Genomic DNA, 22,873 nt, shown 5'->3' on the forward strand with positions numbered 1-22,873 from the left:
CACGCCCCCCCCCCCCCCCCCGCCCCCCCCCCCCCCCCCCCCCCCCCCCGCTCCCCCCCCCCCCCCCCCCCCCCCCCCCCTCCCCTCTTTGCAAGATCGTCGCCGTCCAGCTACTACAGCAAGCGGGAGAAGTAAAAGAAATAGCACAATATTTCGTCCTCAACACCCCATTCCCCATGGCGGTATAGTATAGCGTTACCTTCTTTCGAAACTTCAGATCCTCCCGATCCTCCCAAGTTGCTAGGTAGTTCTACACTCGTCCTCTTTCCTTCCCTTTTCCTCCGGCTCGTACTCCCGGATCGACTAACTGGACACATATCGAAGACCCAGAACTATGGCTTTAGCAAATCATCTAAATTGCTTTCCCATGCCCAAGGAATATCTTTGCGCTTATAGAACAGCCCAACGGGCGTAGCATTGCCCGGGCATTTATGTAGATCGTCGAGACTCTTCTGCCAGTCGACCCCGCTAAACTGTTTGATGAAAGTGTCTTCGCAGCGTGTCCACGTGTCCGGCTGTTGGTGTTTGACCCAGGTCCAGTAGTGACCGGAGCTAACAATAGGGCCGTTATGTACCTGCACAGCGTAAAGCTCGTAGGAAGTAGGAGCCAACATGCCATCACTGAGCTCATCACCTAGAAGTTTGGCAGCGCCCTCTCGAATGTGTGCATCTTCGGTGTAGGGGGCCATGTCAAGCTCAAGAGGGAAAGTGACCCCGGTTTTATTTTTCTCTATGTCGTTCCTATCTATTTGTCTTCTGATATATATGCGTAGTAGACGGGGTAACTTCGCGAGTCGAGGTCTTCTCACCACAAGAGGAGGGGGGGGAGGCTTGTCGGTCTGAGTCCCGTCTTCTGGCTTTTGGCACCTGGAACATAAGATGCCCCCGGGTTCAAACCACTCGTCAAGGAGTTTTGTAAGTGTAACTCTTCCGCTTTCCGGAGGCGACACTGTGAATCCGCGTTCTGGCTGTGCAGAGTGTGAGATCTTGTAACAGGAGGTACAACTAGTTGTATAAAATACAAGCGACGCGAAGTGACGATCGATGAAATTGTACGCCTTGGTCCCTGTCCATTGCTGTAAAAATAGAGAAACCAGTGACTTAACTGCACGATTCTCGCCTCTCGGTAACATGACATTTTCTGCGGTTTGATTATATCGAAGGCTCATATTCGTTTCGGCTGCCATTTGCTCAGACACGAAGCTAAGAAACTCGTCGGCGTCGTGTTGGGAGTTATCGCCTAACCTTATAATTTTTCCGCTCACATCTTTGTACCCTTCGTGTATGGATTCTAAATATCTCTTAAGTTCACGTCAGTAAAGATCATATGGAATATTTAATACGGGAGACTTACCATAACTGTAGTAGCTGATATTGATTTGACTACTCTCTTGGCCAACCACATTAGCAGGGGTTTTAAAAGACGGCATAGTAGCTGTGCCTGTGCCGGTTCCCTGTTTGTGGGCCAGCGCCAATTTTGAGGCCATTCGGGTTGGAATAGCTCGATAATAAACCCAGGTGAAACCACTAATGCTTGTAAAGCTGAATTGCAATAGCACCAGTTGCCAGGGTTATGGAGTCCAGTCACAGGCCGAGCAGATATTGCCGACGCTGGGTCTGCTGCCATGGCAATACCACCAACACCAGAGTCGACATCTCTGGATTCCAAGCCACTATATCTGGTTCTTGGAAGAGCGGGAGCCGGTAGTCTGGGAGGTGCGGGAGCTATGCTGGCCAGGAAGTCTTCCTGCGAATCCAAATCCTCCTTGACAGAAGTCATAGATTCGGGGTCGCCTCTTATGCTTGGATAGCGGCGGATGAAGTCTTCCCTGGTTTTGACATAGTCGAAATTGTCAAGTCGTACTCGGTCATTCTTGATCATTTCTTCAAATTGACTAATCTCATTTTGACTGAGTGTCTTAGTCCGAGATCGTCTCCTGTCGCCGTACTTTCGCCTCAACGCCGAGCTTGGAGACATACTATTTGATATTGTACCAGAAGTCTCAAGGGATGCTTCTCCAAATTCGAGAACCCACGAATTCAGACCACCGCTCAGCAGCTTTGGGACATTTTTGAGCGGTCTGCTGTAGCTATAGTACGACAGGGCTTGTCGGATATTATACAGGACCATTTCTAAAGAATTTCCGGTTATCCTAGACGGTATTGATGTGCTATCCTGATCATAGATAACTACCAAGTCAACCCTGTCACGTTGCTCGACTGCGAGCCTCTCATTTGAAGGAGCAAGGACCATGCTATCAGCAATCTCATCCGCGGATACGTTCTCTCGCATAAGAATCTCAGGCTCGATACAAACCGTCTTGGCTGATTTGATATGCCCCTCGTCAAAAGACTCCCGATCCCGAATATCTATTACCAAAACATCGACCTGGGGGTACTTGCTTATGAGTTCCGCAAGTGCGGCGGCCGTGATGTCATCGCCATTCGGAATTGGAACTTTAGTCGGAGTAGCGGAGGATTGCGCTGCTCGATAAGAATGGGCGGCTGCGAACTGCTCTCTGCCAAAGAGTCTGATGGCATTTTCCGTCGATATGCGAGCTGAGACACTAGGGGACGATGCAGTCGAGTTCGTCCGACTAAACATTCCGCGAGGGGTACTGGATGGAAGGTTGGCGAGCTCACTGGTTACAGTACCTCTCGCTGGACTGTAAATTGCTTCGGGGAGCTTTGGCATGACTGGCATAGCTGTATCGACTGAATATAGCGCCTGGCTTGGAGTAGATTGTCCACCCCCAGCCGATGGCTGGCTAACTACCTCGGCTACCTTTCGAGACTTTTGAGGATCACGCAACCGCGCAAATCTATTTGTAAGATCTTCAGAGTGGGTAGTAGGGGTTTGTTTGATAGCTTTTCCATGCAACGCTTCTGGTTTCGGTTGAACCGTTGGCTTTGGCCTGCGCTCTCCAACGATGCTATCCTTGACATCATGCGCATTATTAGCCCTATTTAGAGCATCAGCAGGGCGCTGAGGAGATCTCGTCGGTTGTACACCACTCCGCCTGTTATTCTCTTTGATGTCTTCTTTAATCTTGTCGAAGGTCGCCCCATTCGTAGTTATCTTCATCTTGAGAGCCTTGTACAAGCGGTTTAGGTCTCCTCGATCAGAACTCATTGATGGGTATTCTTTGTGCTTGGGCACTTTATCAACAGCGATCGTAAATGCTTTGATGTACTCTTGTAGTGCTAGGTCTGGACGGTGGAAATCGCTATACGTTATGGCCTGTCGCATATGGCCATCTCCAAGCTCGAGGACCTTTCGCAAAGGGGTGTGAGGGTCGAGGTCGACGCTAACCGACACTAGATCGTCTATGTGACGATACGGTGGCCTTCCTGTACCTGAGCCAGCACCGGGTGAGTGGACATCGATCCTGCTTGCAGCGGTCCCACGATCGTTGCTTGTACCAGAGGACATTGTGTCATGACCGCCAACCATTGGAGCGATTGAAGCTCTCGCGAACGTAATGGAACTCATGTTATCATTGAAGCAATACCCAAGATATACCAATTAGGTGCTATCTGACAATAGATACGGAAAGGAGGAGGCGGTCGGAGAGGAGAACTTTATGTACCACTATTGTTCTAGGGGCAAAGACTGGAATGAAGAGTCATTCTTTCAAAGAAGAGCCGGCACTGTGAACGGCGCGGCACTAGAGGATCAAAAGGTAAGAAAGGGACGGGAACGGAATGCTGAAAGAACCCAGGGAATAAAAGAAAGAGGGAAGAGAGGTGAGTGAATGGGACAATGGGTAAGGCTTGAGAGCTATCCGGATCTTTAAAAAAGGCATATTATGGAGAAGGCATTTGTATATGAGGTATGATTGAGGGTAGCTTTTTATTTTATTTTATTAATTACATACGAAACATACGAAACATACGAAGTACTAGGTAGAGGCAAGGTATAACCTGCATTACCTAAGAAGCTACCTTAGGAGGTACCTAACCTAATCTACTTCGGTCTTCCAAGGTAGCTCTATATCGGTACCTAGGTACTTATATAAGTAGAGCCATGGAAGCCTGGATGATTGATGACATGAGAAGAACTACGTAATACGGTACCTAATAGGTAGCTCTAGTGACATGTAAACAGTATCTCGTAGTGGATACTTTAGGTACTAAGGTAGATATACAGGTTAAGAGGTAGGTATCCAAGTACCTAACGCAGTAGCGGGAGTGGCGGCTACCTAGCGTTAGATTAGGTACCTACCGCAGTTTTAGCACCTGAGCACTTAGCAGAGGTATGGTGCCTACTACAACATCCAGGCATCCAGGCATCCTGGCATACCTCTACAACAATACAATACAATACAACACAATACAATACTACAATCAGTAGTAGCTCACGCATTAAAGTTCTCTTTGAATCAACCAAACAGGCCAACTGTCTAGATTTTATATCATAACGTTCGCCGTCTCCTCAAGAAGAATACTCAACTCTTTCCCAGAACTTGGAACGTCTCTCCTTTTCCTCATCATGATGGGAGGTTGGTGGTCGTCCTCGGCCAATAGTGCCCTGGACGAACAGATCGACAAAGCAACCGGTAGTAGTTTGTAGGTCTTTTCTACAAATTATCATTCCCCCTCAGGTTCATAAGGTCGCTCACTACTAATTTACCATCTAAATCTAGAGAGGATATTCCCCTTAACCTCGAGATCTCCGACGTTATAAGGTCCAAGACGGTCCAACCTAAAGAAGCCATGCGCTCGCTGAAGCGTCGCATCGGTAACAAGAATCCCAACACCCAGTTGAGCGCGCTAAATGTACGGACAATCCTCCCGGCCGTATAAAGCGCATAAGTTCCTACGCGCTTCGACCACGATGCTGACGTGTTAGCGTAGTTGACGGACACTTGCGTCAAGAACGGCGGCTCGCATTTCCTTGTCGAGATTGCTTCACGAGAGTTTATGGACAATTTAGTATCTCTTCTCCACGCAGTTGGTCCCGCCGAAGTTAATGTCGAGGTCCGAGCGAAGATCTTGGAGTTGATACAATCCTGGGCCGTCGCTACCGAAGGTCGCTATGACCTAAAATATATCGACGAGACCTACAGAGCCTTGCAAAGAGAGGGCTTCCAATTCCCCCCCCGAACAACCGTGGCGAGCAGCATGATTGACAGTAGCGCCGTACGTATTGCATGGTTATATCGCATTATATCATATTATATCCGCTCCTTTTGGATAAGGCAGAACTAACTGGTTTATCATAGCCCCCAGAATGGACCGACTCCGATGTCTGCATGCGGTGCCGGACCCCATTCACCTTCACAAACCGTAAACATCATTGCCGTAATTGCGGTAATTGCTTCGATCAGCAATGTTCTACCAAGACACTTCCTCTCCCGCATTTGGGTATCCTACAACCTGTGCGGGTAGACGATGGTTGCTACGCCAGGCTAACGGACAGGTCTAATAAAACCAACTTCGGGAAACAGGAACGACGCTCTCCCACGAGCCCTTCATTTCATAAAACCCGTACTTCGTCCGCAATGTTGCCTCGGAATGCTCGAGTCGACGACGCCTTTGATGAGGACCTCAAGAAGGCTTTAGCTATGAGTCTAGAGGAGGTTCAAAGTCACTCCAAGGGCTATACCCCTCCTACCGATAACGTTACCCACCCGCCACATGCGAAGGCCAGCGGTCACTCCTCTACACCAGTGGCTACCGCTACAACTGAAGACGAGGATGAGGACTTGAAGGCTGCCATCGCAGCATCTCTGGCAGACATGGAAGAGCAAAAACAAAAGCATTCTGCAGCCTTGAAACAACAAACAAACAAGGTTGAAAACGTCTCAGCTACCCCATTTGCCTTGCCCAAGAACGATTACGAGCTTAGTCCAGTTGAAGCCGAAAATATCAATCTCTTCTCAACCTTAGTCGACAGGCTGCAGACCCAACCTCCAGGCACAATCCTGAGAGAGCCGCAGATCCAAGAGCTTTATGATTCTATTGGGGCGCTGCGGCCCAAACTAGCGCGCACGTACGGCGAAACGATGAGCAAGCACGGTAAGTCATCTTCTAAAGATTGCCAAAGACTGCTAGCTAACTGCGCCTTAGATACCCTACTCGACCTGCATGCTAAACTTTCTACTGTTGTGCGATATTATGATAGGATGCTAGAGGAGCGCCTCTCGAAAGCCTACAGCCAACATAACATTGGTGGTTACGCTTTACCCAACTCCGCACAGCAGGTAGGCCAGTATCCCACAATGGAATCCAACGCCGCCAGGACTTCTACGTCTGCAGAGAATTTCTACACTGGCGACCCGCTTCCGGATCCTACTAGGAAATCTGCAGGCCACCAATATCTACAACACGTCCAGCCAGGGCAGCCGCAACAATTCGCAAGCTACGACAAGAGGGGTTCGGTATCAGCACCATCGAGCAGCCAGTATCCGCATCATGTTGGGCAAGGAAACGAGGGCTGGCAAAAACCACAGGGGCCATCCGCACCAGCCCAGTATCTTAGTCAAGCCAACTTCACACCTAACGATGTTCCCCCTCAGCCTACCCACGTATCCCATCCTTCCCCACAAACTCCTATTAACAGAGCCACCGAGCCAGTGGTGGCACCGGGAGTCGACCCCAATGCCGGTTATTATTATAATAGCTCTCAGCCGAGCAGTGACCCTACTACGCAGAGTGTTCATCTAGAAGCGTCGCTGTCACCATATCCAAGCCTTCAGCAGAGCTTAAGCCATGCTAGGCAATCTATCCCTCCAACACCTGCCTCTGTCCCTTCGCAACCATCCCAAGCCCCGCAACATTATCAGCCACCTAATCAGCAGCAAGCGCAGCAGCCATATTGGCAGCAGCAGCAGCAGCAAAACGGAGATCAGGCCCCTCAAGCATATCAGACGGGGAGTCCGGGATACTCAAGATACGGTCAGGATACGTTTCCCGCTGTTCCCCAACATACTCCTCAGCAGCCTGTCATAGAAGAGAGCTTGATTGACCTATAGTATGGTGGGTAAGGTAAAAGCAGGTCGAACTTGGTCACTCGAAGGGAATGGGATTAGTAAAAACCACAACCCAGCCCCCATATGAGTAGCATATCTATTTAAAGTACTTAGTCAAATGGACCAAGGAAAATCCTTTGCTAAGAGGTGCCGTGCATGGGCCGTATAGCAAACTGCCAGATTCCGATCCAGATGCACCGTTGTATACCTCCTCTCTCCATTTTCGCTGACCTCTTCCTCCTCTTTGACATGTGAAATGCGAATAGCAGGATTCCGAAAGCGCAGACGGGTATTGGTGAGATAGGGGCTTGAAATTATGGAAAGGGGGGGGAAGCCCGGTACCTAACACGTGCCTGTAATGTATACGTACCAGGTATTTAGGTACCTAGGTACCTGCATGTAGCCTGTACCGTACTATGTAAGCAGGGCCCAGGCTTTAGGTACCTAGGTAGGTAGAAGGGTCGAATTTGGCTACGTCATCAATTCAAATAAGTACCTAGGTACCTAGCAGCGCAAAACCCCTTGAGTCCTTTAACCCCTCTAAGGTACCTGTAGCCCCTCTGCCCCTCTGCCCCTCTAACCTGCTAGGCTGCTAGGTAAACCCTTCTGCTCTGCCCCTCTTTTCTTCCCTTTCAATCTAGGCCTAAGGTATCTAATCCTTTCCTTCAAAGCTCATATCCCTTCCCCTTATCGAGTTATATCAACTTTTCAACATAAACCTGAAGCCTCTTACTGTCGTCCTTTAGGTATCTAGTTTATACCTATTGACATTGATACAATGTCACGCCACCAAGCATATCGTAATTACGATTACGAGAATGATCTCGACGAATATGACGGAGACGAATTTGGAGATGAAGAAGAGGAATTAAGCCCGGAAGATCAAGGTACACGAGCGAAATAGATTTCGTGGTATATTGACCCTTGCTAATAACTAAAACGAAGCTCAAATGAACCTCGCTACGGCCCAGGTGCGAGCCGCTCTCGGACTCGAATCGTCCAAGGTCACCACCCAGCAAATCCAAGATGCGCTATGGCATTACTATTACGATGTCGATAAGTCTGTGACTTATTTGACGGCCAAATATGTCGCACCTTCAACGAGGAAGAAAGGGGGAGGTAGGTAACCCGTTTTTCTTATTTTACTATTGCCCTACCATGCCACCCGACATGCATTGCACGTTTGCCAAGTTCTCTGCCGCAGGCCAGCAGCATTTCATCAGCCCAGGTGCGTCTTAGAGTACATGTATCGGGCATCATAGCTTGTCCGCTGAGCTAACATTGAAGCTGCGGTAAAGGTGAATCCCGTGCACGGCACGTCTCATTCGCCGGCTTCTTCAGCGATATGCCATGGTTAAATATCCCAAAGAACCGAGAAACCACGTTCATAATGCCATCACGACCCCGTGGCGGCTTACTAGGAGGTGCTAGCCCTGCCGGCAAAGTTTCTAAACTCCAAGCACTTGCCATTGCTCGTAAGAAAAAAGCGGACGAGAAGAAATCAGACGAGAAACAACTTCAAGCCACGACACGAAATTTAAGCTACCTCTCCACCACTTCAGTCCAACCTGAATCCACCAAAGAGAACCTCCGACCGGCCTCAGAAATCCAGAGAGAGGCTACGGGGCTCCCAGGTGCAAATGTAGCCAAGACTATAGAGAACAAGCTCCAAAGTGAGCTAGAGAGAGCCGGGCCCGTGCCAACCCACTCACCTGAACCTGAACTTACGGAATCTTTACCGGCAGCTGTGCCATTCGAGGAGGAGGCTGCTGCCGCTGCTGCACCATCTCCCTTTGCCCAGGCTCTTCTCGGGTCCATTAAGCGTTCTACTACCTCGCCGCCAAAGACTTACCCATTTCCTTATATCAATTTGACTTCATCAGTAACTGACGCATTCTCAGCGCCAAGCCCAGATGATGTAGTCTTGGCAGCACAGTCCCAAGGTTCGCTCTTAGCGAAAAAGGTTGTGAAATAAGAATACTAATCCTTGGGGATCAGCAAGCAGCAAGAAGAGTGTTGCCAGTACAACCAAGAAGAAGGCTAGCGCGGGAAAGGTCGAAGAAATCACAGGCGGTGTGAAAGGCCTCAAAATACCTGATGCGCCGTTACCTAAAAGCAAGAATGTCGACGTGCTCAAGGAGTTCGAAAGGTCCAAGAGCAAAAAGAATGCAAGCTTCGTAGTCGTCGGTAAGGGCTGCGAATCGGTCTACTTGCGTCGATAAATATGCTAATCTAATTTTATACAAGGCCATGTGGATGCCGGTAAAAGTACTCTAATGGGGCGCCTATTGCTCGATCTTAATGTTGTCGACCAGAGGACGATACAGAAATACCGCAAAGAGGCGGAAAGCATAGGGAAATCTTCGTTTGCGCTTGCGTGGGTGTTGGATCAACGGTCGGAAGAGCGATCGAGGGGCGTAACGATCGACATCGCAACAAATAAGTTCGAAACGGAAAATACGTCCTTTACGATTCTAGATGCACCTGGACATCGGGATTTCATTCCTAATATGATTGCCGGTGCAAGTCAAGCGGACTTCGCAATTTTGGTAGTCGATGCTACGACCGGCGCGTTTGAAGCTGGGCTCAAAGGGCAGACACGAGAGCACTCTCTTCTCCTTCGCAGTATGGGCGTGTCTCGGGTGATTGTCGCGACCAATAAGCTGGACGCGATCGGCTGGTCGCAAGAACGGTTTGATGAGATTTCGCAACAAGTATCTGGCTTCCTCTCGGCAACGGGTTTTCAGCTCAGGAATATCAGCTTTGTCCCCGTGTCAGGATTGCATGGAGACAACATAGTAAAAAGATCGGCAGAACCAGCAGCCAGCTGGTTTAGTGGAAGAACTCTCGTGGAGGAGTTGGAGAACTCGGAGCCAATGGCCCGGGCATTGAACAAGCCTCTACGTTTGACTATTTCTGAGGTATACCGGACAACGCAAAGCCCGGTTACAGTATCCGGAAGGATAGACGCTGGTTCGTTACAGGTGGGCGATGCACTCATGATCCAGCCGAGCGGCGAGAAAGCGTACGTCAAGTCTTTGGAACTTGATCACGAGCCAGTGGAGTGGGCTGTGGCGGGACAGAACATGGTCATGCACCTCAGCAATATCGATCCGATACACGTACGGGTTGGAGACATTATCTGCGATACGAAACAACCAATCGACTGTGTCGACACGTTTACAGTTAAGGTACTAGCGTTCGACATACTGATGCCGATGCAGGTAGATGTACACAGGGGCCGTCTGCACGGCGCGGGTCAGATCCTAGAGATATCAGCGCTGCTCGACAAAACTAGAGGCACCGTATTAAAAAAGAAGCCCAAGATAGTGAAGCCGGCAAGCGTGGCGAGAGTGGTAGTTAAAATGTCGACGAAGGTACCTCTGGAAGCAGGCCAGCGTGTGGTACTCAGATGTGGAGGTGAGACAGTTGCCGCCGGGTTATTAGAATGAAAGCGGCGCAATGGGATGTCACTAGGTACGATTAGGAGTGATGGAAGGTGACACATGGTGTATACACACGATAATTCGATAGATATAAATCTGGTGACCTTGCTGTGTTTTATTTTATGGGATAATGAATATTTACCTAACATAGTAGGTACCTAAGCTGCTAAGGTACCTAGGCAGAATCGCGTCAAAAAAGATGCCCCCCCTAGCCAGTACCTAATATTCCAAAACATACTCTTATTTTCATTGCTAATAACGCTTTAGCAACATCACATATTGATTTAATATATTGTAAACCTGCAGAATAATACTAAAGCTATCTTATAATTATTTTTGATATTAAATTGACCTAGAATTGACTTTTTTACATTTAATTGAAGTTGTAGTAATATAATTGTATTTGGGTTTGGGATGGGGCATCTTTTTTGACGCGATTCTGCTAGGTAGGTCTATTGCTGAGGAGGCTAACAGGGATGTCCCGCATGAGGCGGGGGGGCTGGGGCTCAAAACAGAGTTGGGACAATCTGGCTTCAATGTTCTGCGCCAGAGAGGCGAAGAAGGTTCCAGCTACTACTCCAAGGTGGAAATATTTTTTAACCTTTTTCTTTTCCCTACCTTAGGTAAGGATCCACTTATTTATCATACATACATAGGTACCTACATACCTACCCCTCCTAATACAATTAGGTACCTCTAACATACCTGTCAGATTTGTTTATCTGTCAAGTTCTACAGGTTACCTAGGTACGTGAATGTACCTAAGGTATAGGTATTAGGTACCTTAGGTACCTTAGGTAGGTAATGTGTCCACACTTTATTCACTTTATTGCAATGTGTTCTTCTTGCAAGCTGGCAACATCATCTCGATCATTTTCCTCTACTCATATAAGAATTTCTCAGACACATCATTTGTGCGTCGACAAATTCTTCTCTTATTCTCCTCACATTTCACTAGTCTTCTAGTGTCATTACACCACAACCGAGCAGGAGAGGTTGAAAAAGTACTTGAGCTAGTTATAGCTAATAGTACTTGATTCTTTCTTTTCCTTTTCCTTTTCCTTTTCTCTTCTTATTCCTATTTCATCTGATACCCTTACTGCTATCGCATTGTTGGTCATCCTCTCTGCGACAAACGCCTCCCCCACCATGGCTCGTTCACAGAGCTACTGGACTATCGCCTTTGGCATGATAGCATGGAGTCTTCTCCTCTTCAGCCCTCTAGCATTCGTCGGAACTGCGAGAGCAGACGACGTCGCTGACTATGGCACTGTTATCGGTATTGTAAGTAGTTTTCTCTACCTCTTAACCCCGCCTAGCACAGCTGCCTAGCATAGCTGCTATCTCGTGTTCATGACTTATGACTAACAATCTTTTTTTTCTTCTTTCCTACAGGATTTGGGAACCACATACTCTTGCGTCGGTGTGATGCAACAGGGCAAGGTTGAAATTCTAGTCAACGACCAAGGAAACCGTATTACCCCTTCATACGTAGCCTTCACAGACGAGGAGCGATTGGTAGGAGATGCCGCCAAACAACAGGCAGCTTCCAACCCCAGAAACACTATCTACGATGTCAAGTAAGTTTTACAGATTCTATTACCGTCTTGATTAAACTAAAAGGTCGTATCGACTAACCGCCATTTTTTACTTAAAGGCGATTCATTGGCCGAAAGTGGAACGAGAAAGAAGTCCAAAATGACATCAAGCACTTCCCTTACAAGGTGGTTGAACAGGATGGCAAACCCATTATCCAAGTCGAATTCCAGGGCTCCACCAAGAAGTTCACCCCCGAAGAAATCTCTGCCGTCATTCTAGGCAAGATGAAGGAGGTTGCCGAGTCCTACTTGGGCAAGAAGGTTACCCACGCCGTCGTTACTGTCCCTGCCTACTTCAATGACAACCAGAGACAAGCTACCAAGGACGCCGGTGTTATCGCTGGTCTCAACGTTCTTCGAATCGTTAACGAGCCTACTGCCGCTGCCATCGCCTACGGTCTGGACAAGACTGGTGGTGAGCGTCACATCATCGTTTACGATCTTGGTGGTGGTACTTTCGATGTCTCCCTTCTGTCTATCGAAGATGGTGTTTTCGAGGTCTTGGCTACCGCTGGTGACACTCACCTGGGTGGTGAGGATTTCGACCAGAGGATCATCAACCACTGGGCCAAGAACTACAACAAGAAGAACGGGGTTGACATCACCAAAGATCCCAAGGCCATGGGTAAGCTCAAGCGCGAAGCCGAAAAGGCCAAGCGAACTCTGTCTTCGCAGATGTCTACTCGTGTCGAAATCGAAGCCTTCTACGAGGGCAAGGATTTCTCCGAGACTCTTACCCGGGCCAAGTTTGAAGAGCTTAACATTGACCTCTTCAAGCGAACTCTGAAGCCCGTCAAGCAGGTTCTGGACGACGCCAAGATCAAGAAGGACGAGATCGACGACATTGTTCTCGTCGGTGGTTCCACTCGTATCCCCAAGGTCCAGGCCCTCCTCGAAGAGTTCTTTAGCGGCAAGAAGGCCAGCAAGGGTATCAACCCCGACGAGGCAGTTGCCTTTGGTGCTGCTGTTCAAGCTGGTGTCCTGTCCGGTGATGAGGGTGCTTCGGATGTCGTTCTTATGGACGTTAACCCATTGACTCTCGGTATTGAGACCACTGGTGGCGTCATGACTAAGCTTATCCCTCGCAATACCCCTATCCCGACCCGTAAGAGCCAGATCTTCTCTACCGCCGCTGATAACCAGCCTGTCGTCTTGATCCAGGTCTTCGAAGGTGAACGATCTATGACCAAGGACAACAACCTGCTCGGCAAGTTCGAGCTTACCAACATTCCTCCGGCTCCCCGCGGAGTTCCTCAGATCGAAGTCTCCTTCGAGCTCGACGCCAACGGTATCCTGAAGGTATCGGCTCACGACAAGGGAACCGGAAACACCGAGTCCGTCACCATCACCAACGACAAGGGTCGACTCAGCCAGGAAGAAATTGAACGCATGGTCGCCGAGGCTGAGAAATTCGCCGAGGAGGACAAGGCTACCCGTGAGCGTATCGAGGCTCGAAATGGTCTCGAGAACTACGCGTTCAACTTGAAGAACCAGGTCAACGATGAGGATGGCCTTGGTGGTAAGATTGATGAGGAAGACAAGGAGGCCGTAAGTTGAAAGTTTCTAATTTTGAAGTTATCCTGTCGCTAACCCCCGTAACTAGATTCTCGACGCCGTTAAGGAGACCACCGAGTGGCTCGAGGAGAACGCCGCTACGGCGAGCGCTGAGGACTTCGAGGAGCAAAAGGAGAAACTCTCCAACGTTGCCTACCCGATCACATCTAAGATTTACAGCAATGCGGGAGGTGCCGCAGACGACGACGAGCCGTCACCACATGACGAGCTGTAAAATGTTGATAGATAGATCTGTTTTCCATTAGCATACCCAGGCGCACGAATAAAGAAAGTTAAATGATTTTGATTTTTTTTTTTTTATAAAAAAAATAATGTTCATGGTTTTGTGTTAAGGATTATGATGAGCATGATGAGGAGAGGGTCCAATATGCACATGCACGGCTGGGTTGTCTTATTTTTGTTTATGCGATTGGGCGATTCTTGAGTCGAGTCTGAATAACAAGATTTTGCTGAACTCGGGTACGAAGATTGAATCTGATTCTCTTCCTGTCGTAACTGAATACCTGCCTAACCCAACCAATTCTATTCACCATTATGATATTCCTTGTACTGACTCGTAGTCGTGTGAGCAAAGGTTGATTAAACTGGGCTGGGCGTAAGCAGCAGTATCGCAACTACGCTCATATCCGGGGCGTTCTCATTTTTTTGACGATGCACGGACAAGCAACAAGTAGTAGGTAGTATTTACTTAGGTACCTGTTAAACCAGAATGGAGGAGTATAGGTAATATATTTTATAATACTCTACTCGTCATCCAAAATAAAATCACCATCTAAACTATTTAATCTATCTAGTCTAGAAAGGGGGTATCCAACGAAACGTTCAGCCAATCACCCCTACTTACCTCAGGTTACTTACCTTAGGTAGGTACCTATTTATTCGGCCTTCGCCACCTTGACGGTGTTGTCCTCAGCTTCCGCCGGTATCGATTCGATACTCTCCCCCTTCTTCAAGCCGAGCTGTCTCGTATCCCAACCTTTGCTCTCCAAGTACGCCCTGAAGTTGGCATCCTCTTTTGTAATGGTGTCCTGGTCGATATTGGGGAGCAGTAGCGCGAGCGCGGAGGCGAAGACACATAAGCTCGAGCTGACGTAGAATTTGTACTGTGCTGATTTGACATCATCACCGTCTGACGAATTGATATACTTGAACACGTAGGTGCCCACGAAAGCGCCAATCTTCCCAAGCGCTGCAGCGATACCGTAGTATTGTCCCCTGACGCCCGTGGCGCAAGTTTTGGCAGCCAAAAGACCAATGTTGTTTCCTGGTCCCAACTCGCCAAGAGACAAGAAAATACCGTATACTACTGCAAATGCACCAACCACCGAAGGGTGGGATAACCTTGCATAGCAACCAGCCATGATGAAGCCCACGACCGCCTGTAGAGTCTGGCCCAAGATGAGGGTATATCGAGGGCCTAGACGATCGCTAATTGGAGCCCCAAGCATAGTTCCCGGAATGTAAAACAAGTTGATAACCGTGTTCCATCCGAAAATAGTTGTTAAGACGCCAGTATCTCCATAAATATTGGACAGAATGGCACTTGAGTAAATTGAGAACGAGTAGGCAGAAAACTAGCAAGGTTAGAAAGATATATATGGGTATATAAAGGGTAAATAGAGACCATATACTCACATCGTATACGAACCAGATGAGACTGACGATGAGCAACCGAAACCCATAATATTTCATCACTAGGAGATACGGAGTTTTGACGCTATAACGCAAGCAGTTAGTAAATATCTTCGTTTTGCATTGTGAGGTCTTGTTTTAATACTATATAACTCGTTGAAGGAGAGAGAGTATTAAAGCAAAGTGGAATTACCTAAGTTATAGAGGTAGACTTACTGCTTCATCGAGTTCCTCGAAAATTCCTCAGGTTCCTTCAGCTTAAGACGCAAAAGGAAGAGGACCAGAGGGAAAGCGACGCCGATTCCCAAGCTCGTTCTCCATATTGTGCTGTAGTGAGTATTATGGGCTGCAGCAGCGACGACGTATGGGACGAATGCTCCGAATACAAAACCCCAGTCAATCATAGAGTTTGTAAACAAGATGAACCAGGTATTTCGAGTGCCTCCCTTCAGCTCACCGCTGGACTCCGCGCAACTCACGCTACCAGCGGGATACTCGCCTACATATGTATTTTAGTTACCTATACAAGTCCGATCGCCTAGATCTTGAGCTGTGGTCTTACCTCCAATACCAATACCAACAAAGAAGCGCCATGCGGTCAAAATGTTAAACATACCCACGGCATCGCCGCGGTAGTATGAACCAGCAGCGAGAGCGGTAAAAAGGATAAGGATGATGGTGGAAATAAGAAGGGAATCCTTGCGCGACCACTTGTCGGACAGGTACCCGAATAAAAGTTGACCGACCACCTAGAAGAACGCATTGCTATGTAAGCTTAAATCTATCGAATACACAAGATCTTGGCGGGAAGTCGTACCGTTCCAGCGAAGGCGATAGCTGGTACCACGCTGGCGGCGTTGGAGCTGCTGTAGACATCTCCGTACTCGTATTTTAGCACCGTGTTTACGGAACCGATGACCTACGTGGCGCAAAAGTGTAAGCCGACAACTCGCGCCTAGAGAATAAAGAGTAAGGGAGGTAGTTATACATTGTTGACGTAACCGTCGGAAAAGAGACCAGCGCCGCAAGCGAGAACAGGCCAAATTGCTTGCCAGAAGGGCTTGTGGTCGATTGGAGGAGCTGCATCATCAGCGAGGACCTCTGAGGACACCACTTGTTCCTCTTCCTCCTTCTTGTGCCAAAACATTGTCTATAGTTTGTTGAACTAACAGGAGTCGAAGCAACGATAACGGGTTGGACTATAATAAGTAAAAGAAAAGTGAAAATAACTAAGGCTTCATAGGTAATTGTTATGCCCGGTAAAATATCAATATAACATGGAGAGGGAGAGAGATTATCTTAGGATCTGGCGAAGAGGGATTACTTGAAGCGAAACTTGTCGCCAGATAGCTCGAAGCTCGAAGAGCAACGAGACAAGATTGCGGAAGAGCAAAGCAATTAATAAAGAAGAGACATGATAAGAAAAATATAATACCTGGTACCTGCTTTGGGTACTTATCAATAAAAAGATAATAAAAAAATAGAAAACAGATAATACGTACCTAGCCTATACCCAACATAGTACCTACCGGCAGGCTTATAAGCGTAAAGGTACCTATCTTTTTCTTTCTCTTTCTAGCTGGGTCTTGTTTTTCCAACTGGGTTACGCATCCTTGGCTTGATTAGGGGACGAGATAGCGTTGCCCTCCACCTGGTTAGGTAACAAACAGCATCCAACCTTCCCTATCCGTATAAGCCACTCCTGCAGTCCTGCAGTACCTAGTAAATAGTAAAAACCAACAAACTTACGATGATAAAGTCGCTTACATAGTATGCGAGGTTGGTGTAAGTCATCTATCAACCAATCAAATGTTGAGAATATACCCCGTGCCAAGTTCGACTACGGTCTTAGCGTAAATCTTATGTACCTAAAGAGATCGACTTTCCTCCCGGCTTTTTAAATTCGTTAAGCTTCTATCAACAACTCTTTATTTTTATTATTATTTTAGCTCGGCCGAGTTGTCCGATGCCTTGGCTGCAGTGGTCCTTTATGCAAGTTATGTTAGGACTACCTATACCTAATCTAATTCTTTTAACTGTACAATACTCTTCAGGTTATACCAAAGCTTAACCCTGGAGTTATGTCTATAAAGCCACAAAATTTAACGATTCCCAAGCGTATTTTTTCCAAGCAAGCCCGTCACGGGATGGGGAAAAAACAAGTTCGAACCGACTTACGTACGTGCAGTAACCTAATGTAAGTCCAGATGCATTGGCTGTGCTAAAACCCGTTCGTTCGGGACTTTGATGTCATACGCTAGCAAGCTGCATGTGATGGACTGGTTTGAATCTAGTACGTATAATCTCCGGCCTTGACGTACCTCTATGTATTAGGTATACATATCGGAATCTCCAACCATTAATATGGAATACTTATTTTCCGTGTTTCCTCGACGGGCTTTTTTCCGGCAGACGAAAGGAAAGAGGGAAACGATGCTGAGAAACGTCACATAACTTAGTCAATATAAAAAAGTGTTTGCTCCTCGGCTAGTTATAATAAGAGGTAGGCAACACGAAGCTTTAATGAAAACTAACATTATACCATAGCGGTATCCTTCAAAAAACGTATCACCTACAATCTCAACGCATGAAACCTCATATTAGTCTGTCGGGAGAAAAAAAAACCTAAACTAGAAAAAAAGAAAATACTGTGCCTCCAAGTTGTATCAAAATTCATAGCCCAGTTAACTCCCTACGTCACAGAATCGTCGAACTTCCTTTCTACATAGCTCGTCGTCTTTATCATCTAGAACCGGGGTCTGGTAACATGCCACTGATTTTGTACACTCCGAACTTAACTTTTTTTTTTCATCCTCGTGTCGCGTATATCTGTCCAGCTTCCTAGCATCAATAATCATAGACTCTCTCTTTCTCTCTTTCTCTCTCTTCACCCCTTGCCACATAGGTAGGTAATTCCGTCTCCTTACGCCGTCTTCTTCCACTGCAGGTAGATGCCGATCAAACTGCTCACCGTACCCGCCAGCCCGACAAGCCCGTCGTCCAAGTTGATCCAGCCCAGCGCCGCCGTCGGCACCGTGAGGTCGCACAGGTCCGACACGAGCTGGAGCTGGCTGGTAGCACGTTCCCTTCGGTCTTGTCAGTATAAACTTCCCTCAGTAAAGAAAAAGAAAAAAAAATAGGATAGAAAAGAAAAGAAAAAGAAAAACTTACTTAGCGATCCTCTTACTCTCCACCACCCCCTCCCCTTCCTTCTTATCCACCTTCGCCTCCCGCTCCCGCAGCCGGTACAAGGTATACGTCTGCGCGACAATACTGCACAGCAGCCCCATCGCCCAGAATCGGTACGCCTCCTTCTGCAGCCTCTTCGCGCCGCTCCACTTCCTGGCGCCGAGCGCGTCCAGCACCGTCGCCGAGTCGAACGTCAGGTACCCGGCGTACCCCAGCTGCCTGCCCAGGGTCGCGTACTGCAGCACCGGGTCGTCCCCATCCCCGGCCCCGGCCCCTCCTGCTTTTTTGGTGCTGGTCGCCGCGCTCCTGATGGCGTCCGCCGCCACCGCCGCCGCCCGCAGGTGCTCGACGTTCTTCCCCACGCGCAGCAGCTTCCGCGCGAGCGCGAGCTGCTTCTTCAGGGCCTCGTACGGCGCGATCTCCCCCCGCGTGCCGTTCGTCCGGTACAGGTACCACGCGTAGAACCGCGCGAAGTACTGCACCACGCGCAGCAGCTTGTCCCGCCCCACGGTCGTCGCTACGAACCGCAGGTAGTGGGACACCGAGGGGTGGTAGATTATTGCGTCGGCAACCATTTTTTTCTTTCTCTTTTTATATATATATATTTGGCGGGCTTTGTGGAGTCTATCTATTCTTTTTTTTTTCCTTATTGTCCTAATTCCGATGATGGTGTAGTAGTAGTATCGAGGCGGAGAAGAGAAGAAGAAGAAGGGAGTGTTGTGACAAGTTGGTAAGGAACCGATAATTCAATTGTACGAGGTAATCCCGGGGTAAGTCGATGTTCGCCTTCCCTTGCTTTGGGTTAATCAAGCAAGCCGGTGTAGAACAGACGGTATAAGAAGTCACGGGTGTCCCCGCGATGAATTGACTTTGGATTCCGCTCGACTCGAAATCAAATCTAAAAGTTGCAAATCTCACTTTGCGAACGTCAGTCGCGAATTCAATATAGGTACTGGGTTAGAGAGGGGAGATTTACCTATTGAACGGCCTCGTGCTACAGCCGGCGGTGGTATGGGTAATAATAAAGTGACGGAATAAAAAAGATGGAATGAATGGAATGGTAGTGGTGGTGGTGGTGGTGGTGGTGTAGGTAGTGGACCTGTACGGTACTGTCTGCATTGTACCTACCTAGGCAGTGAACCGAAAGAAGCACATGCCGAGGTCCACTGAATCATACGTCCAACTTTTGCGCCGGCAAATTTCACCCTTAGGTACGTTTTTACCGGTAGTAGAAATACCTACCCCAGGATTTAGTGTCCTTTTCCCTTATGCCCTTATTTCAGACTATGGTTGCAATTGGCACATCTTATTGGTCCTACTAGATTTGTACTTGCTGCGTCTAATACGGAGTGCTTGTAGGTACACTAGGCTAGGTATACTGAATGAAAACGGGTGTTATACATTATATAATATTATAAACGGTAGTTAAAAACACCTTAGATAAACTCCATCTCGTCTCAACTACCGTTACGTCCAATACTAACATCTATCGATAGAAGTTAGGTGCCAACTCCTTTCCCCAAGACATTGGGTATAAACTTGGTTGACTACCTAGGTAGGATACATAATTCGTGAGCTACACTCAGTGGACTTCTTTCGAAGCATTCTCTTCATACACAATCTACACAAAGTTATTTTTTCAGACGTAATTCTCGTCTAGTAATTCTATATCTTTTTTTATTAAGAGTAATACCATGACGATGTATCCGATCAAGTCACCTTCGGTCTATATTGAAATACGAAAACCCGAAATTGATCTCACCCTTTTGTATATGAGCCAGTATGATCTAGGACCTAATTAACACCCTATACTCGTACCCGTATATAGGCAGTTGTGTAGTAACTTAACATCTTCGTACCGTCGTGATAAGAGACTGACCACAATGCAAGTCACAGACGGGAAGTTCGGTGCAGGTCGGTAGGCATTTACAATCCTCAATGAGGTAGGCTTGTGAGAAGGTTTTCTTACTTTCCCAACCTAGAAACTCCTCTCTATGAGATGCTACGGTGTCTGCGAGAACCTCCAACCATTACCATAAACGCCTAGTCGCAGTAGGCAGAAGGTAGAATGACAAAAAAAGTAAACCAGCTAATAAGTTCAGCCTACCTTTACTCGGAGCCGTAGTCGGTGGCTTCGTGCACTCCTTTATGAACGAGAGACGATGAAAGTCGAACTTCGACGCCCGGGTTCAAAAGAATTCCCCCAAACAGGAAATAAGTTAACTGCATCGTTGTGGCCGCCAGTAATTCGTCTAATAGTCAAATAGTTAAATGCGGCCCGTCGTATTCGTCTCCGGTGTCTTGGTAGGTTATCTCCGCAGTAATAACCTTCGCACCCGGTGCGGCCTTGAACGATGCGAAAGTCGAGAATCTATTCTGCCGAACTCATTGCTCAGTCATACTGGAATAGAACGCTGATAGATTCGCCGTGGTGGATGCGGCGGATAGCCTCGGCAAATATAGGCGATACGTCCAATACTTCGAGCTTGGGACACAGCCTCTTGTGCTCATCCTGAGGGACCGAGTTTGTCACGATCACCTTATCGAGGGCTGAAGCGTTAATGCGTGCGATAGCATCGCCGCTCAGCACACCGTGGGTTATGAGCGCATACACGGCTGTAGCTCCCTCTTTGCGCACGAGCTTCGCAGCACGTGTGATGGTGTTGGCGGTATCCGCCAGATCGTCAACCAGGATACAAACTCGGTTTGCAACATTTCCAACGAGCATCATTGTCGCGTTTTGTCGATCTGTAATTCGCGTAGGTCGTCGTTCCTAGATTTGCTGAGTGAGTTTGGAAACGCGTACCGAACACATTCTTCTTACCTTATGGATGAGGGCAAAATCCATGCCCAAGCTATCGGCAATGGCGGTGGCTCTCTTCGCACCGCCGGCATCTGGACTCACAATCACGGCTTCCTTATAGTCGGGAATGTTCTGCTGTATATATCGCTTTAGCAGGGGTCGCCCGTACAGATTGTCCATGGGAATATCGAAGAAGCCCTGATATTGAGGGTCATGGAGATCTAGAGCAACGACACTAAAGCTCGCGTTAGCTACTATCCTTTTGGTAGAGCACGGAGTGGAAACAAAGTTACGGGGGAGCTTCAAGATCGAAGACTCGACGTAACAGTAGCATATCCACCCTTGAAAGAGACACATACTGGTCCGCACCGGCACAGGTCAACAGATCTGCCACCAGAGTTCCAGCTTGCGCGACCCATCTCTTATATCCAGGCTTGGCCTGAAAGGTAGAGATGAGTCCGGGGTTCTCGTAGTCATGGGTAGTATAGCTCCCTGCACGGGAATGTGTCAGGTAGCTCTGAGCTGAAGCTATATCTCCGTTCGCGTTGCCGTTACCGTTGCTGTTGCCGTTGCCGCTGAAATAGTTCTCGCTATTGGTACGAGGCAGGCCATTCGCAGGTCCATTGGAAAGGGAAGTTTTGCTCATAGCCCTGGAAAGGTCGGTCTCCTTGCAAAAGCTAGCGCTCTTGGTGATTCCAGGCGCAGGCGTAGCTGGCACGCTTTCGAACGTATACTTGTCCTTGGAGACTTCAGTGGGAGGTTTCGATAGAGGTGCCCCAACCTTATTGTAGGGGAGGTCGGGCTGTCGAGAGTAGGGGAATAATGGAAGCACAGCTGTGACGCGCTTTGCCGAGCCCGTTTTGCAGGCCGATATCACTATTCAACTTTAGTTAGTCTCGACAATATGTGGACAACTCGTGGTTTATGGCGCCATACTGATGCAAAGTTCTATGAGATGATCATTCACGGAGCCACCTCCAGACTGAATGATGAAAACATCCTTGCCTCGTACAGAGTCTTTGATTTCGCAGCGGCTCTCGCCAACCGAAAATTTGCTCAATATACGGTTTCCAGCGGGTATTCCGAGCATATTGCACACGGACTCCGAGAGGGTTGGGTGCGAGTTCCCGGAGAGGATAACGATGTTTCTAACCATGTTGGCGATGCGATCTAGTAAGAGAAGAGAAAAAAAAAAAAAAAAAAAAGGCGGTGTCGAGAGAAAAAGAGAAAGAGAAAGAGAAATTTTAACAATGGATATATGAGGTAGTTTATAGAGGGGAAGGAGGATATAAAAGGTGTTATAGTTATAGGTCGCGTCGTATGTAGGTAGTATCTGCGTATCTGCAGTTTTCAAGTATATGTTCAAGGTTTGATGCTGCAGAACGACCCTATTTTTGGTCCGATGACGGTGGTAGTAGTGATAACTTGAGAGTTTGATGGAAGACGGGAGAGAGGAAGAGGGTAGAAGAGGTCACAAGACCTAAGAGAGAAGAAAAAAAAGAGTAAGACAAGTTCAGGTCTCAAGCTGAGGCGACGATGAACAAAGTTCGCAACGGATATCTTGAGAAGGGATATCTTGAGACGCTAGAGAAGGTCCATGATGATGATGACGATGAAGATAATGATGAAGATTGTAATAACAGTTTTGGTTACAGC

The 22,873-nt window shown here is 47.9% G+C and overlaps 7 protein-coding genes across 7 annotated transcripts; 3 read left to right on the forward strand and 4 right to left on the reverse strand.

Annotated features, from left to right (window-relative positions):
* Positions 1–54: 54 nt before the first annotated feature.
* Positions 55–3,943, reverse strand: F4812DRAFT_412070 (cysteine proteinase). Its single transcript, XM_047932680.1, has 2 exons — positions 1,355–3,943; positions 55–1,301 (listed from the first exon to the last, which is right to left on the reverse strand). The coding sequence occupies exons 1-2, from the start codon at positions 3,491–3,493 to the stop codon at positions 333–335; spliced, it is 3,108 nt and encodes a 1,035-aa protein (XP_047795554.1). The 5' UTR covers positions 3,494–3,943; the 3' UTR covers positions 55–332.
* A 549-nt stretch (positions 3,944–4,492) lies between these two features.
* F4812DRAFT_455054 (vacuolar protein sorting-associated protein 27) lies at positions 4,493–6,977 on the forward strand (the record flags this gene model as incomplete). Its single annotated transcript, XM_047936759.1, has 5 exons — positions 4,493–4,569; positions 4,647–4,779; positions 4,858–5,142; positions 5,226–6,021; positions 6,073–6,977. The coding sequence occupies 5 exons, from the start codon at positions 4,493–4,495 to the stop codon at positions 6,975–6,977; spliced, it is 2,196 nt and encodes a 731-aa protein (XP_047795555.1).
* Positions 6,978–7,752: 775 nt separating this feature from the next.
* F4812DRAFT_455055 (P-loop containing nucleoside triphosphate hydrolase protein) lies at positions 7,753–10,426 on the forward strand (the record flags this gene model as incomplete). The annotated part of the gene is made up of 5 exons (XM_047936760.1): positions 7,753–7,861; positions 7,920–8,093; positions 8,273–8,917; positions 8,973–9,161; positions 9,222–10,426. The coding sequence occupies 5 exons, from the start codon at positions 7,753–7,755 to the stop codon at positions 10,424–10,426; spliced, it is 2,322 nt and encodes a 773-aa protein (XP_047795556.1).
* Positions 10,427–11,130: 704 nt separating this feature from the next.
* On the forward strand, positions 11,131–14,265 carry F4812DRAFT_412079 (78 KDA glucose-regulated protein-like protein precursor). The gene is made up of 4 exons (XM_047932681.1): positions 11,131–11,704; positions 11,816–12,000; positions 12,078–13,566; positions 13,622–14,265. Exons 1-4 carry the CDS (start codon positions 11,570–11,572, stop codon positions 13,805–13,807), a joined length of 1,995 nt encoding a protein of 664 aa, XP_047795557.1. The 5' UTR covers positions 11,131–11,569; the 3' UTR covers positions 13,808–14,265.
* On the reverse strand, positions 14,266–16,707 carry F4812DRAFT_412083 (MFS general substrate transporter). Its single transcript, XM_047932682.1, has 6 exons — positions 16,214–16,707; positions 16,043–16,144; positions 15,788–15,974; positions 15,442–15,724; positions 15,229–15,310; positions 14,266–15,167 (listed from the first exon to the last, which is right to left on the reverse strand). Exons 1-6 carry the CDS (start codon positions 16,370–16,372, stop codon positions 14,469–14,471), a joined length of 1,512 nt encoding a protein of 503 aa, XP_047795558.1. The 5' UTR covers positions 16,373–16,707; the 3' UTR covers positions 14,266–14,468.
* A 1,015-nt stretch (positions 16,708–17,722) lies between these two features.
* F4812DRAFT_43654 (peroxisomal biogenesis factor 11) lies at positions 17,723–19,534 on the reverse strand. The gene is made up of 3 exons (XM_047934857.1): positions 19,391–19,534; positions 18,397–19,331; positions 17,723–18,311 (listed from the first exon to the last, which is right to left on the reverse strand). Exons 2-3 carry the CDS (start codon positions 18,987–18,989, stop codon positions 18,149–18,151), a joined length of 756 nt encoding a protein of 251 aa, XP_047795559.1. The 5' UTR covers positions 18,990–19,331; positions 19,391–19,534; the 3' UTR covers positions 17,723–18,148.
* A 1,037-nt stretch (positions 19,535–20,571) lies between these two features.
* On the reverse strand, positions 20,572–22,563 carry F4812DRAFT_43667 (phosphoribosyl pyrophosphokinase). Its single transcript, XM_047934867.1, has 4 exons — positions 22,154–22,563; positions 21,577–22,093; positions 21,239–21,452; positions 20,572–21,187 (listed from the first exon to the last, which is right to left on the reverse strand). Exons 1-4 carry the CDS (start codon positions 22,371–22,373, stop codon positions 20,807–20,809), a joined length of 1,332 nt encoding a protein of 443 aa, XP_047795560.1. The 5' UTR covers positions 22,374–22,563; the 3' UTR covers positions 20,572–20,806.
* Positions 22,564–22,873: the final 310 nt, after the last annotated feature.

Source organism: Daldinia caldariorum (genome assembly GCF_022478825.1).
Source record: "Daldinia caldariorum strain CBS 122874 unplaced genomic scaffold F4812scaffold_1, whole genome shotgun sequence".
Taxonomy (NCBI): Eukaryota; Fungi; Ascomycota; class Sordariomycetes; order Xylariales; family Hypoxylaceae; genus Daldinia; species Daldinia caldariorum.

Coding starts and splice junctions, on each gene's coding strand:
- F4812DRAFT_412070 (XM_047932680.1), bottom strand. CDS start 3,493: ATGAGTTCCATTACGTTCGCGAGAGCTTCAATCGCTCCAATGGTTGGC. Junction 1,302..1,354: donor TATCAGCTACTACAGTTATG/GTAAGTCTCCCG, acceptor CGTGAACTTAAG/AGATATTTAGAATCCATACA.
- F4812DRAFT_412079 (XM_047932681.1), top strand. CDS start 11,570: ATGGCTCGTTCACAGAGCTACTGGACTATCGCCTTTGGCATGATAGCA. Junction 12,001..12,077: donor AACACTATCTACGATGTCAA/GTAAGTTTTACA, acceptor TTTTACTTAAAG/GCGATTCATTGGCCGAAAGT. Junction 13,567..13,621: donor ATGAGGAAGACAAGGAGGCC/GTAAGTTGAAAG, acceptor CCCCGTAACTAG/ATTCTCGACGCCGTTAAGGA.
- F4812DRAFT_412083 (XM_047932682.1), bottom strand. CDS start 16,372: ATGTTTTGGCACAAGAAGGAGGAAGAGGAACAAGTGGTGTCCTCAGAG. Junction 15,975..16,042: donor CTATCGCCTTCGCTGGAACG/GTACGACTTCCC, acceptor GCGTTCTTCTAG/GTGGTCGGTCAACTTTTATT. Junction 15,725..15,787: donor TGTTGGTATTGGTATTGGAG/GTAAGACCACAG, acceptor ATACATATGTAG/GCGAGTATCCCGCTGGTAGC.
- F4812DRAFT_43654 (XM_047934857.1), bottom strand. CDS start 18,989: ATGGTTGCCGACGCAATAATCTACCACCCCTCGGTGTCCCACTACCTG. Junction 18,312..18,396: donor GAGAGTAAGAGGATCGCTAA/GTAAGTTTTTCT, acceptor ACAAGACCGAAG/GGAACGTGCTACCAGCCAGC.
- F4812DRAFT_43667 (XM_047934867.1), bottom strand. CDS start 22,373: ATGGTTAGAAACATCGTTATCCTCTCCGGGAACTCGCACCCAACCCTC. Junction 22,094..22,153: donor TCTCATAGAACTTTGCATCA/GTATGGCGCCAT, acceptor AAAGTTGAATAG/TGATATCGGCCTGCAAAACG. Junction 21,188..21,238: donor ATTTTGCCCTCATCCATAAG/GTAAGAAGAATG, acceptor CAGCAAATCTAG/GAACGACGACCTACGCGAAT.